Source organism: Peromyscus californicus, unplaced genomic scaffold (assembly GCF_007827085.1).
Source record: "Peromyscus californicus insignis strain IS unplaced genomic scaffold, ASM782708v3 Scaffold_2__1_contigs__length_46816999, whole genome shotgun sequence".
In the NCBI taxonomy this organism is placed as follows: domain Eukaryota; kingdom Metazoa; phylum Chordata; class Mammalia; order Rodentia; family Cricetidae; genus Peromyscus; species Peromyscus californicus.
The window spans coordinates 26,551,102-26,566,699 of NW_026294540.1; the positions used below are offsets into that span (position 1 = coordinate 26,551,102).

Consider the following 15,598-nt stretch of genomic DNA (forward strand, 5'->3'; position numbering starts at 1 on the left):
GTGGTCTCATCCTAATGACCTAATCACCCCCCAAAGGCTCCACCTCTGAACACATAGGTAAGTTCCCACCCTCATAATGCTATTAAGATTTGGGGGATCATGCCGAGCAGTGGTGGCTCATGCCTTTAATCCCAGGACTCGGGAGGCAGAGCCAGGTGGATCTTTGTGGGTTTGAGGGCAGCCTGGTCTACAGAGTGAGATCCAGGACAGGCGCCAAAACTACACAGAGAAACCCTGTCTCAAAAAGCCAAAAAAAAACCCCCCAAAAAACAAAAAAACAAGGAAAACTATTTGGGGCTCAAACTGCTGAGATGGTGATGGGGGGCAGCAAATCATATTACTTACTCTGACCTTTCTTGTTTACAACCCCACCAATCCTCTTCCTGGGTCTTGCTGAGACCCACCCTTCTCTTGTCCCCTCCTTTCCTCCGGGCTGGGGACCTTCCAGCCACCTTCTTAACCTCTGACCTTCACCTTCCCCACCTCACTTCTTAGCAGGGCTGGCACCGCTTCCACCTCCACCCTGGCAGTCCACCAGCGAGCCGTTCAAAGAGCGACGCCTCTCAGTGATGTCACGTGGAGTTTTTGTGTTTTTGAGACAGGTTCTCTCAGGTAGCCCAGGCTAGCCTCGAACTTGCTATGTAGTTAAAGGATGACTTTGAATTCCTGATCTTCCGCTTCTCAAGGGCCAGGCCATGGCTGGTTTATTTGGTCCTGGAGATGAAACCCAGGGCTTCATGCAACCAGGCACTCTATCAAATAACCCAGGGCTTCATGCAGGCAAACACTCTACCAAATAATCACATCCTCAGACCCTTCGTTGTTCCCATCTATGACCTCTTTTTTTCTTCAAGACAGGGTTTCTCTGTGTATCCCCAGCAGTCCTGGAACTCACTCTGTAGACCAGGCTGGCCTCAGACTCACAGAGATCCACCTGCCTCTGCCTCCTGAGTGCTGGGATTAAAGGCGTGCGCCACCACTGCCAGGCCAGTTTTTTTTTTTTAATACTTATTTTTAATTGTGTGCACACACTAATCTCTCTCTCTCTGGAACACATATGCATGTGTGAGGGTGTCTGAAGAGGAAGTTAGATCCCCTGGAGCTAGAGTTACAGGCGGTTGTGAGCTGCCTGATGTGGGTGCTGAGACTCAGATTCCATCCTCGACAAGGCAGTAATCTCATAACCACTGAGCCATCTCTCCAGCCCTGTGACCCATTTATATCATCCCAGACTCTTGTCCTCCCTGGCCAGGCCAGTCCTGTTGGAAGTCTCTGGACTGTCCCCAATTCCTGTCCCTAAGTCAGGATGCCGACCCCTCTGGGGGCATCACTGCCAGGGCCTTCCTCCTAAGCCCCTACCAGTCCACACTCCATGGTGAAAGATCCCTGGGAGAGGCCCTCAAAGCCCCCAGCATCCGGTCTCCACCATACCCCAGCCTCTCACGGCTCTGGACTCCCGGACTGAGCACTTGCTCGGCTTTCAGTAAACATTTACTACAGTCTATGGAATGAGGAAGCTGAAAAGGGCCTCTCTGGACTCCCTCCAGGTTGATTTCTAAGAGTGTTCTCTTTATGGAAATACATGCTAATATATGGTAATTACAGCTCACTTTGGTGGAGGACGCCAGAGAGTAAACAGAAATTAAGTTCCAAAGGGGAAAAGGAAAAAGTCTGCCTGGTTCTTGGCCCAGGAGGGAAAGCAGTTTCTACATAACCTCCTTCTGTGCTGCCTTGGGAAGCAGCCAAGGCCCTGGTCCTGCAAAGCCAGGCTTGGGTCTGTCTCCCAGTCCCAGAAGTACCACTCCCCGTGATGGTTCGTAATTGTTAGGGCTGGAGATGGCAGAGCACTTCAGAGCATTTGCTGTTCTTCCAGAGGACATGGGTTCTGTTCCCAGCACCCACATGGTGGCTCACAACCATCTCTAACTCCAGTTCCAGGGGACCCAATGCCCTCTTCTGGCTTCATGAGCACCAGGGCATGTGGTGCACATACATACATGCAGGTAAAGCATACACACACACTAAAAAAAAAAAAAAAAACAACTAAAAACGTTTTGTCAACTTGACACAACTCAGAATCACCATGAAGTCTCAATGAGGGATTGTCTATTTTGGGTTGGCTTGTGGGCATGTATGGGGGATTTTTTTTTTTTAGCCCTGGCTGTCCTGGAACTTACTCTGCAGACCAGGCTGGCCTTGAACTCACAGAGATCCACCTGCTTCTGCCTCCCAAGTGCTGGGATTGAAAGCATGTGACACCACTGCCCAGGCCCAAGGCAACTTATTTGTTTTTTCAAGACAGGATTTCTCTGTGTAGCTCTGGCTGTCCTGGAACTCACTCTGTAGACCAGGCTGGCCTCGAACTCACAGAGATCCACCTGCCTCTGCCTCTCGAGTGCTGGGGTTAAAGGCATCCAAGGCAACTAATAAAAGAACTCATTTAATTGAATTAACTCATTTCTTACAGTTTTAGAGGGTTAGTACATGGCCATCATGGCAGGAAACATGGTGGCATGGTGCTGGAGTAGTAGCTGAGCTTACATCTTATTCACAAGATGGAAGCGCGCGCGCGCGCGCGCGCACACACACACACACACACACACACACACACACACACACACACAGAAAAAGAGAGAGAGAGAGAGAGAGAGAGAGAGAAAGAAACTGGAATTTTTTTTTTTTTTTTTTTTTTTTTTTTTTTTTTTTTTTGAGCTGAGGATCAAACCCAGGGCCTTGCGCTTGCTAGGCAAGCACTCTACCACTGAGCTAAATCCCCAACCCCTGGTATGGGTTTTTGAAACCTCAAAACTCATCCCCAGCAACACAACTCCTCCAACAAGGCCACATTTCTTAATCCTTCCTAAACAGTCCACCAGCTAGGAACCAAGCACTCAAACACATGAGCCTAGGGGGTCATTCTTATTCAAACCACAATGTGTTATGTTTGCTTGAACGTCTGTCTGCACCGTGTGCATGCCATGCTTCAGACACCAGAAGGCATAAGATTCCCTGGAACTAGTCACAGACAGTTGTGAGCCAGCATGTAGGTGCTGGAAAATCGAACCCAGGTCCTCTGCAAGAGCAGCCACTGCTGTAAGCTGGTGAGCCATCTCTCCAGTCCCAAACTGTCTTAACTGATGTGGGGAGACCCAGCCCACTGTGAGCGGGATCATTCCCCAGGCAAGGGGGTCCTGAACTGTTAAGAGTGGAGCAACTGAGCTCAGCAGTGAGCAAGCATGCATTCCTTTCTCTCTGCTCCTGCCTTGATGTCCCCATAATGGTGGACTGTAACACAAAGTGTAAGCTAAACAACAAAGTGTCTAAGTTGGTTTTTAAAATCATAGTATCAGAAATAAAACTAAAATACTCCTTTAAATCAATTTGACAATTTCTCTAAAAGATGAAGGCTGTAAACAGGTAAATTTAAAATACTCATGGGTCTTTGCAGGGTGGATAGAACACACCTTTAATCCCTGCCTGATGATCCAGATGTAGAACTCTCAGCTCCCTCTCCAGCACCATGCTGCCATGCTTCCTGCCATAACAATAATGGACTAAGCTTCTGAACTCTAAGCCAGCCCCCATGAAATGTTTTCCTTTATAAGCGTTGCCATGGTCATGGTCTCTTCACAACAATAAAACCCGAAAACAGACCCTGCCTCAAAAAGACAAAAACAAACCAAAAAACCAAAAACCCCTGCTGTGGGATGTTCTGTATGGCAAATGTGTTGCTGATTAGTCAATAAATAAAACACTGATTGGCCATTGGCTAGGCAGGAAGTGTAGGCGGGACAAGGAGGAGAATAAAGCTGGGAAGTGGAAGGCTGAGTCAGAGAGACACTGCCAGCCGCCATGATGACAAACAGCATGTGAAGATGTCGGTAAGCCATGAGCCATGTGGCAAGGTATAGATTTATAAAAATGGATTAATTTAAGCTGAAAGAACAGTTAGCAAGAAGCCTGCCATGGCCATACAGTTTGAAATCAATACAAGTCTCTGTGTTTACTTGGTCGGGTCTGACGGCTGTGGGACTGGCAGGTGAGAGAGATTTGCCCTGACTGTGGGCCAGGCAGGAAAACTCTAGCTACAAATGGCGTCCAACGTGGTGCAAGAGTTTCCACCTAAAACCTGAGAAAAAAGATTCTAAAACGGAGCTAAAAACAGTTCCTAATTGTCTCTCTCAAATGAGCGGCAGCTGCTGGTTTGAGCTACTGGTGGGTTCCTAGCTGTGTGCTCGACCTGCAGTATGGTGGGAATGAGGCCTCTGCAAGTGGCACATTAAGCTGCACAGTGGATTTAGACTTTGCTAGTACAAAACAAAATAAAAGAGGTTTCTGGACTACACGCTGTTTGGATAAAAGCATAGACCCACATAGCTCCCAGAGCTGGTGGTAAACGTAGCCATGTTGGGAAGCTGAGGTGGGCGGAGCCAGCAGCCACAGCTGCTGCAGTTTAAAGCAAGAGATTCACAATAAGACAGATTCAGATGTAATAGTTTGCAGTGTGTGTAAAAGATACGTAGGCTTGAAAGAGACAAAAAAGATGATATATAGAGTTATAGAAACAAATACATAGTTTTAAAAAATAAAGTCTTTAAAGAGACAGTAAAGGTAGTATAAAATATAAGCCATGTAAAAATGGATATTACACAGAGAATCTGCATTGTGTTGTCTTTGGGACTTGTAACTGCAGAAAAACATTTGATTGTAAAAGCTGTTGAGTTATGCCAAAATGTATATTTTAAAGGTACCTTGACTTCAAAATTTGAATATAAGGATATGTTACTTTGGAAAGGAGACTCTGCTTTTGTTCCCACAGAAAGCAAGAGGCTATGGATTTGTTCAAGATTAAGATACATCAGGTTTGACCAGCCAAGACCCCCTGAAAGGTCTCCGATGACACCATGGCCCAGATGACACCATGGCCCAGATGATCCAACATCCAGAATGATTTGAAAGCAACTGGCTCAGATGATACACCCTCATGGACTATTCTATAATTCTAAAATTTCCTTTGTATCCCCATAAGATACAGCGCCCCCCTCCAGCAGGAAGTAGTAAGAGAAGCTACGCCCAAATTCCCAAATTATATGTAATTTTACTTTGTTAAGGTTAAAACCTTCCTTTTTGAAAAAAAAAAAAGGGGGAAGTGCTGTGGGATGTTCTGTATGGCAAATGTGTTGCTGATTAGTCATTAAATAAAACACTGATTGGCCATTGGCTAGGCAGGAAGTGTAGGCGGGGCAAAGAGGAGAATAAAGCTGGGAAGTGGAAGGCTGGGTCAGAGAGACACTGCCAGCCGCCACAATGAGAAACAGCATGTGAAGATGCCGGTAAGCCACGAGCCATGTGGCAAGGTATAGATTTATAAAAATGGATTAATTTAAGCTGAAAGAACAGTTAGCAAGAAGCCTGCCATGGCCATACAGTTTGAAATCAATACAAGTCTCTGTGTTTACTTGGTCGGGTCTGACGGCTGTGGGACTGGCAGGTGAGAGAGATTTGCCCTGACTGTGGGCCAGGCAGGAAAACTCTAGCTACAAACCCCAAACAACTTCTTTCGTTTAGCATTTCTCAAAGTGGGTGGGAATACAATCACCCAAGGCTCCTGCTCAAATGTCCCTTCTGGCCAGTCCAATTCTTCCGATTAGGGGGACTCTCCCCATTTCCCCTGCCCCCATGATCAGAACTGTAATGAATCAAAATTCTGAGGTTATCATTAGGATGTCTGAGTATTTATTGGCTTTTCTAAGACAAGGTCTCATGTAGCCCATGCTGGCCCCGACTTGCTATGTGGCTGAGGATGACTTGGAACTCCTGATTTTCCTGCCTTTACCTACCAAGTGCTGGGGTTACAAGCATGCAGAGGTTTGTTGTCACCTTCATGTGGCTTCTGGGGGTCACACTCAGGTCATCAGGTCTGGCAGCAGGCACCTTTACCCACTGAACCATCTCAATGGACTCTGAAGTGGGCTCTTCCATAACTGCTGTATATATGTGTCAACTGTCTGGCAGCTTCGTGCAGAAAGGCGTCCTCATATCGGTTTATCAAGCTTGAAGAAGTTCCCTGTTGGCTTTTAGTCTCTGTGATTTCCCTAATCGTTTCCCAGACATTTACTATCATGTCCTGATTTTGTGCTGGCACCAGGGATCATAGCCATGAACAGGGCCTGTTTCTTTTGAGACAGGGTTTCTCTGTGCAGCTTTTGGAGCCTATCCTGGAACGTGCTCTGTAGACCACGCTGGCCTCAAACCCACAGAGATCCACCTGCCTCTGTCTCCCAAGTGCTGGGATTAAAAGTGTGTGTCACCACTGCCCAGCAAGGGTTCTTGAAAAGCTGAGGGTTTGAGACTGGAGGGAAGCCACTGGGGATTGGGCATGTGAGAATGCTCTTTCTCATGGGAGGACTGGCAGGCTATGATGATCAGAGGCCATGTCAGCCCCATCAGGCTACAGATGCTAGTGGTGTGGATGGGGACATGAGGCGTAGGTTTGGGACCAGGTGTGGGGAAGGGTTAAGAAACGGGCCAAGGGTGACCCTGCTCCCAAGCTACTGTGTGCATGGTGGCACAGCCTCCTCTTATGGGAAGAAGAGGGAAGAACACGCCTAAGCTGAGATTCCTTTTCTTTTACAGTAGGCTTTAGATATCTGTCATTCACCCCTGGGACACCACTAAATGACCACGGAACACAGATGTGCGGGGCTCCTAGTGGGGAGGCAATCCCAGACTCAGAATGTACCAGTTAACTTGACACTCAAAGCAAGACAGGCTCTCCTGGGGCCCGGTGTGGACAGAGGCCAGCAGGGTCCCCCAACTCTCAGGGGCTAGAGCAAGGAAGACAGGACAGGAAGCAGGCAGGCACTGTTAGGAATGCTGATTGTACATGACTGTGGACAAGGTCACTGGGGCCACCTTGGCAAGGCAGATCCCAGTGGATCCTGACACAGGATGAGGTGAAGGGGAGTGTCCTTGTTTGCCTCCTGTTGCTGTGATAAAACACTGACCAAAAGCAATCTGGGGAGGAATGGGTTTATTTGGATCACAGCTCACAGTCCATCGTCAAGGGAAACCAAGGCAGGAATTGAGCATGGAGGGATGCTGCTTACTGGCTCATTCAGCTTCTCTTCTTTTTTTTTTTTTCCCTTGGTTTTTCGAGACAGGGTTTCTCTGTGTAGCTTTGCACCTTTCCTGGAACTCACTTGGTAGTCCAGGCTGGCCTCGAACTCACAGAGATCCGCCTGGCTCTGCCTCCCGAGTGCTGGGATTAAAGGCGTGTGCCACCACCGCCCGGCCTAGCTTCCCTTCTTATACAGCCCAGGCCCACTTGCCCAGGGATGGCATTGCCCACAGCTGCCCACAGTGAACTAGGTCCTTCCACACCAGTCATCAATCAAGAGATGCCCCACAGATACGTCCCCAGGCCAATCAGATGCAGGCAATTCCCCAACTCAGCGCCTTCTTCCCAGGTATGTACGTCATTGTGTCAGGTTGACAAATACAATTACAGGGTGAAAGCCAGGGCTCTGGCTCTTAGGAGCACTATACAACACCCCAGCACAACATCTGGAGAGGTATTTTAACAGCAAAGCCGCCAAGAGAACCAAGAGGCAGAGAACACATGAGACAGACTGATTGTATGAGCTGAGCAAGGAATGGGGTTGACTCCTTCAACCTCATCTGGGAACATGTGGACAGGCCACTAAAACTGTGACAGTGTGTCTGCAAACGACTGCAAAAGCACCACAAGTATGGACCTGTGGGCTACAGGTTTAATGAACAGGCAATTCACAATAGGAATCCATGAATAACGAGGGTCAGCTCTGACCGACTCTTTTAGATTTTGTGTGTGTTTTGTCTGCCTGCACGTACCACATGCACGCCTAGTGCCCATGGAAGTCAGAAGAGGGCGCCAGATCCTCAAGAATTAATGGGTGGTTGCAAGCTGCTACGTGGGTGCTGGGAAGCAAATCCAGGTCCTGCGCCAGCCAGAGCAATCAGTGCTCTTAACTGCTGAGCCACCCACCTCTGCAGCCCCTTCTCACTTCTATGTTATGGGGGCTGAGGAAACGGCTCAGTGAGTAAGAGTGCCTGCTGTGCAAGCACGAGGCCACGAGTTCAAATCCGCACACCCAGGAAAAGCTGGTATGCACGCCGGTAACCCTAGTGCTGTGGGCGTCAGAGAAGAGGACCCTGGAGCCTGCCAGCCACCAGCCTCATTCCGGGCTCAGAGAATGTCTCAGGTATAGCCTGACAGTGACGACCTTTGGCCTCTGTGTGGACACTGAGGTTCACGAACCACACGCCATCACACAAAAAAGCAATCTTTTATGGAACAGTCTTCACTCACACATGCACCATGTGCCACAGCTCGTGAAAGGAGGGCTGTCCATCCTCAGCCCTGGCAGTACCAGGCACCCTCCCCTGCTGAAGTTCCAGACAACTCTCCAGGATAGCACATCCACAACGATCCGAGTCACACTGGCTGGGTCAACCCCAGTCCCCCATTTGCAACAAGAGAAATCTTATTTGGGAAATTCCATGAGAAATCTAAGGGAAGGGTAAAGAACATTCTACTCTAAATGACCAGGCTGTCACACACAGTGCTTAGCACACTGTCTGTCAAGAGAGTGAATGAAAAAGGCCTGCCTTGTAGGTAAATCAGGATCCTCAGAGACAGGGTCTGCTCCTCCTGAGGAGACCGGGACAAGCGTGCTTAGCTTCCGAGGGCAGGAGAGACTAGGCGTGTTTGGGGTAAGATGGCCACACTCTGCAAGCTTTCTCAGACAGTTATGCTATACGCGGCCTGGGGTTTGCTGACAGGATTCTCTCCACCTGTGAACCCTCAACAAGCACATATGGCACAACCCTCCTCTTTGTGGCTTTGGGGGCAGCTGGCAGTACCAGCCACCCGCCGCAGTGACGCCACCTAACTGCTCCATTTCCCCACAGATGACAGTGGAGACAGACCGAGAGTCAGCGAACCAGAGAACTGATAACCCCTTAGCCAGAACCGCCTCCAGATGCTTCCTCCTCCCCAGCAGCAGTCAGCTGCAATCCTTTTGTTTAGTCATTCCCGAGCTGCTGCGGACACATGGCCAGGCAAACTGGCAGAGGCAGGAAGGGACTTGTCCCGGCTCTGAGGCAGCCGAGAGAAGAAGGGCTTTAGCCCGTCCCTACTCCTCAGCAGCCCTCATGCAGCACAGCAAAAGCCCATGAGGTCTGGCTGCAGGTTCAACGCAAGAGCCCTGACACAGACCGGTAAAGGAGAATTAAAAGCAAAGCACAGAACCACCAGGCCAGTCCTGACACACATGAAGATCTCTCTCATGTGACGCCAACTGCTCCAGGGACAGGGGTTATCACGATGTCACATGGCTCAGAGTGGGCCCAGGGAATCTGTGCTACAGAAGTAAAGAGGGGAGAGACAGTCATTTCCTTCAGAGGCATAGCCCCTGGGAAGGCTCCCATGTTTTGGTAATAACCCACCACCCAAGCTCACTCAGGCAACTAATGAAAGTCAGCACGCCACACCAAAACAAGACATGAAAGCAGGAGAGGAGTGTGCTGGAAGAGGGCTCGGTGGGGGTGGGCTAAGGGAATGGAGTAAACACCATCAAAGCACATTACAAAGAACAGCAACACACAATCACAAAGGAGAGGACATTCTTAGCTTCCCTTTCACTCACAATGTTGCTAACACCCATGGATGGCACATGACACACTCAGGAACTGGAGACACTTCAGACACAGACTCAGGGCTCTGTTAGAAACTGTCTGTCACCCCACTGGCTGGATGGCTCTGAGGACCAAGGCGGTCCTGGGTCACCCACCTTCTCCCCGGCACGATGCCTGGTCCTCTACTCTGCGGCTGTTGGTTGCATTCAGGGCCAGTACTCACAGCAGGTCTGGACCACAGTAACTCAAGGACACTCGGAGGGAGGACTGACTGCCTCCAAATCCTGGTGACAGGAGTGTTTCCCACCCCTAAGAGGGCCACCCTCTCCGGTCCCTCTCGCTTAGATCTCCTCTGACTTAAGGATGGGAGGAAGGCTTCTGGCCAGTACCTGTCTGTCCCTCAGGTCTCTCTGGTCACTCCCTGCTTTCTTCCATCTCCCGTTGTTTTCCTGGAGCCTCTCCTTCTGCCCAGCCTCCTATTGAGGCCCTGGCCGGCTCATACACGTTCTGAGAGCGGCTGGGCAGGCACGGCTCTCCAGCGACAAAGCCTGCTGTTCCATAAAGGGGCAGGGCTGGGCACCCGAAGTGCAGGCCTTTCCAAGAGCCAAGACCATGTGCCTGGGTAGGTCTGGAAGGAGGTCTGCAAAAGAGGACCTGCCAAATCTCAGTCTCTACGTCATTTCATGGTTTCTCTGAGGCTTTGGTAATGAACATCCCGCACATATGGACAAAACCTATAGGCTTTCTGCTCTTTACTAAATAAAATTCCCTTCGCAGAAACCAGCCCAAGCTCATCGCTGTTCAAGCAGGGCACAAGCACCGGGGGAAGGTGAGGCATCCCCCTCAGCAAGAGCAGGGCAGGATACGGTCTGCAAATGTCTAGGGGATGCCCCCTCGGCTCCCTAGGCAAGCAGGGATGCAGGAGGCTCCTGCCATCTCCCAACCCAGCCAGTCTGGCAGCTGGGCCTCCGTTCCTTCCCGAAGCTGGTCAGAGAATGAGCTGGGCTCACGTCCTCATCGTCCCATGATGATGCTGGGCTCCTCTTCCTCCTCCTCTGTCCCAGATGCATCCTCAGAGCTGCTGGCATGCTCTTCCTGGCACTGACTGGGTTCTGTAACCACACAACATTCAAATCATAAGCAGACAGATCCAAACGAGAGAAAAGGTGGGTTTAAATAAAGAAAGGTCTAGGTGTAGAAGCTGTACTTATAATCCCAGCACTTTCAAAATGGAGGCAGATGATAAAAAGTTCAAGGCTATCCTCAGCTACATGGTGAGTTTGAAGTTAGTCTGGGCAGCAAACCCTGTCTTAGAAAGAGGAGAGCCAAGGGTCTACTTGTTCCTGGGTAGAAACAGCCAGGAGCCAGAGGAGGGAGGCTTTTGTGCCCACCAGTGCTCAACACCACAGTATGGAAGGCCTGCCACAAAAGCAATCTGCATTGATTGCTCTGAGAGGGGCACCTCAGCCTCCCCAAAAAGATCCAGCCGTGCACATTAGCATGGGACACCCACAAGCCAGGCCTGCTGAGTGGGTGGCTGTTGTCCATCACGGGGCACCATGAAAAGAGATCCAGGTGTTTCACATCTCCCACTGGGCTGCCAGCCTCCCCTGCCTGCGCCTCAGGTTCTCAGTGCAGATGGCAAGAGGGTCTTCAAAACCACGTACAACAAAAGCCCACAAAGCCAGGGGCCATGATCACAACACCATGCTGGCCTCCTTCCTGGCTTTCCTCAAACACAGCCCAGGGACCCCTCTCCTGTTATCCTATGGGCAGCTCTTAAGCTTCTAGCATATTCTAATACTGCTGCTAGCTAAGCTGGCCCAGAAAAAACAGCACAGAGACAACTTGTCCCCAGTCCTTCCTCCTGTCCCGAGAACAGGAGAGTGGGTGGGAGCTGGCTGGAAAGAGGCGGGGGAGGTCCTCAGCTCAGGGGCCCCAGCTGACTCACCAGGGACTTTTCAGGGCAGTGAAACTACTTTGTATATTTTCCTGGTGGACTCCCAATACTATGCATTGGACGAAATCCATGCACTGGGGCTGGAGAGATGCTGTAATTCAGAGTGCTGGATGCTGTTGCAGAGAAACCAGGTTGGGTTTCCAGCACTCACATGGTGGTTAACAACCATCTGTAACTCTAGTTCTAGGAGACCTGACACACTCTTTGGATCTCTGCAGGCACCAGGCACACATGTGATGTACATATATACACACAGGCAAACACTTACACATAAAATTGAAAAATCTAAGAAAGAAAAAACTAACTCCAACTCCAGTGGCTCTGATGCCCTACCCTGGCCTCCACAGGGTCTACACATATTTGCATAAGTGCAGACATATGTAAATTAAAAAACACGTCTTTAAAGTTACTTAGGTCAGGGATTAGGATGGAATGCAGAGTCCAACTGACCTATAAAAGGGTGGGGTGGTGCTGGCCAGGCAGTGTTGGAAACAAGAGGGGTCTATGGCTAAAGGCAAAGGGTCTCTGTGCTCCGGTGCAAGCCTAGCTCTCAACCAGTATAATATGTGCTGGAAGTGAACAAGGTTGATGGATGTAGGACAGTAAGGTGGACAAAGCTAGAATGACCCAACAATGATGGATAAAGCTGGACATGTCAAAACTCATGATTAACTCACTGTTGACTGTTGTTGTTTTTGCTCTTTTAGGGGGCCCGCCACCCAGCTGCCAAATAAATCACACATGGAGGCTTATTCTTATTTATAAATGGTTGGCCTTAGCTTGGCTTGTTTCTTGCCAGCTTTTCTTAACTTATCCCATCCACCTTCTGCCTCTGGGCTTTTCCTGTTCTCTTACTTCTGTAAATCTTACTCTTACTCCGTGACTGGCTGTGTAGCTGAGTGGCTGGACCCTGGGTCCTCCTCCTTCTCTGGCCGCTTCATCTCTCCTTATAGTTTTCTCCTTCTATATTTTCTCTCTGCCTGCCAGCCCCGTCTATCCTTTTTCCTGCCTCACTATTGGCTGCTCAGCTCTTTATTAGACCGTTGGGTGTTTTTACAGGCACAGTAACACAGCTTCCCAGAGTTAAACAAATGCAACATAAACCAAAGTAACACACCTTAAAATAATATTCTACAACAGTGAACAGATGGTCATGTTTAGGCATTGTTCAGGACACACACACCTCCACATGCTGCACAGTGATCTCTGTCAACTGATGGACTCTACTGTATGATGATGGGCCCACCAGATGAGATTACCTAGCAATCTCACAGCCACCGATGGGCACACAGTCTAGGACACTCGCAGAACAGACTGCCTACCACTGTTTTCTCCACCAGTCAAAGATGAATGACTCCGTCCACCCCACCCCCACGATCTTGCTTTCTAATATTAAGCCAACAAAAGAAAGCAGATGTCTTGGACCAACAGCCGGCGCTAGGTTGAGAGCAGGAAATCCTCAAGATGAGCCTAGAGCATCTACAGTACCAGAAAGTAAGGAGGTGCTGAAAACTCGTGGTAGGTAGGTACATGATACTGGGACTTCATTATAGGACAACAGACAATTCCAGTGACAAGGCAAAGAAAGACCAGATCACACACACACAGGTTCATCCTCACAGCAAACGCTTATCCTGAGTGGATGTTGTAGATCTCTGCCTTCAGATTGGAGGGGCCTGACTGGACCTCAGTCCTTAGGTATGGGTTGCACATGGTGACTTCCTTCCAGAAAGTAAGTTATTTGGGGGAAGAGCAGTGAATTTAGCGGGAAAACTTGAGAAACACTGTAAACTGGGATGCAGCTCCACGATGAAAGGCCACGACTCCCATCCCCAGCACTACAAAAACAAAACAAACAAAACCCCAACAACCACTGCCACAACACTGAACAGCAGTGGGAAGTCATGCTAATCACCCCACTGTCCAGCCTGGAAGTGCAGGAGTATGAGGACGGTGGTGCACTGTCCAGCAGCTCTGTCCAATCACATGAAAACCACCAGTCAAACCCCAACTGAAGGACGTCATCCAGATGCCAACCCAAGGAGAGTGTAGGAAGCTCTCATCAATGGAGCCCAGGACCACAGGATGACTGAACACACTGTGGGGCTCTGCTGAATTCTCAACAGGAGAATTACCATTACCACTAGGGCAGGGAGCATGCTAGCATGCTAGCAGGCAGGCAGGCAGGCAGGCGGGCAGGCAGGCAGGGAGCATGCTAGCAGGCAGGCGGGTGGGCTCTGGAGAAGCAGCTGAAAGCTCTCCATCCTCATCCTCAGGCAGGAGGTAGAGAGTTAGAGACAATGGAAACCGCATACCCATCCCCAGGGACACACCTACCCCAACAAGGTCACAGATCCTAATCCTTCTCCAACAGTACCAACCGATGACTATGCGTTCAAATACAGGAGCCACTTTCATTCAAACCACCAGACTACCGGCTTAAAAAACAAGAAAGAAAGAAAATTTCTCCCCCCAAAACACAAAGAAGGAATGGTAATCCTTTTGGAGGAGGGTATTTTGACATTGGGGTTTATTTGAGACAGGATCTTTTAACATCTACACTCTCCTCAAACTCCAGGCAATCCTCTTAGAATTACAGCACCAAGCTTGGCCTGCTATTTCCTTTTTAATTACATCCTTCCATTACTCTTTTTTAAAGATTAATTTATCGTGTGTGTGTGTGTGTGTGTGTGCGCGTGCGCGCGCGCCACAGCACACACATGCAAGTCAGGAGCCTGTTCTCTCCTGGACTATGTGGTTCCTGGGTAAGGAACTCAGTCGCCAGGCTTGGTGGCGAGTCACATCCCCACTCCGTCATCTCACCAGCCCCGCCTTCCACTATCCTCCAACTTCTGTTCACAAAGTACTTTAAAACCCAGGAGTCAAAGACGCACTCTTTGACTTCATTTTTAAAACGGTATTTATGTATTGTGTGTGTCAACTACGAGACACATGGTGGGGAGAGGAACCTGAGGGTCAGTCCTTTACCTCTTCCAGGAAGGGCCTGAGGACTGAACTCAGGGCCTCAGGCGTGTTGATGAGCACTTTTCTCTGTGTGACAGTCCCGCTTGTCCTGGAACTCACTCTGTAGACCAGGTTGGCCTTGAACTCAAGAGATCTGCCTCCCGAGTGCTGAGATTAGAGGCGTGCGCCAGCACCCAGTTCCATTTGGAGATTTTAGTCCGTTTACAGACTATCAGTGGTGCAACTGAAGACGACAGGGTTCTGGGCTTTGTTTTCCCAGGCGGAATAGACAGGATAAGAAAAAGAAAGAAAAGAAAAGAAAAAAACATAAAAATCCCCCCCCCCCCCAAACCCTAGTACTATGGAATGGCAAGGTCATGGGAAATTGTCTATGATACGAAGTCCTGTGGTAAAATTAGACCAGCCTGGTGTTAACATGGACAGGGCACATGTATGAAAAATCTGAAAGCAAGAAAAAAACCACTAACATGAAGGCACTATTTTTAGTAAGGACTGAAGTCACTGTCATTCTCTACTGTGCCCTTTTCAGGGAATCCAGTGGCTTCATGATCAAAGGACACAAAGAACAGGGCAGCTTTCCCGTCCACTACACTGAAGTCTGTGGCTCTGGACACTGGTCCCTGGCAGACTCTAGGTGCCATTCGGAACAGCTTTACCTCAAAGGGAATTCTGTGCCCTTCTGATTAGGGGACATCTGGCGGTGCCAGGAAACACTTTTCTGCAATGATCAAGAGGAAGCAGCTGCTTCTGATGTACTAGGCAGTGGCGGGGAAGGAGCTCTAGCTGTGTCCAGTAACAGAGGGCCTTAAGGTCACTTCGGGTTCCCTTGGAGAGCAGCAGTGTGCTAGGGAAGGGAAACCATGGTTAGGACGCCCTCCCTGGGGAGCTCAGGGACTCAGGAGGATCCAAACTGGCTCACGCCAACCCAGCGCTGTCCCTCAGACACAAGTCCTGCATGGCAGGGTGATGATTGAG

At 49.5% G+C, this 15,598-nt stretch overlaps 1 protein-coding gene across 1 annotated transcript in view; it reads right to left on the minus strand.

The window, feature by feature from the left end:
* Positions 1-7,016: 7,016 nt before the first annotated feature.
* Positions 7,017-15,598, minus strand: part of Prkrip1 (PRKR interacting protein 1) — a 20,770-nt gene continuing 12,188 nt past the window's right edge. The window contains exon 6 of the mRNA XM_052754019.1: positions 7,017-10,790. Within this exon, the coding sequence (XP_052609979.1) occupies positions 10,693-10,790 (98 nt within the window). The 3' untranslated portion in view covers positions 7,017-10,692. The remainder of the gene's footprint in view (positions 10,791-15,598) is intronic.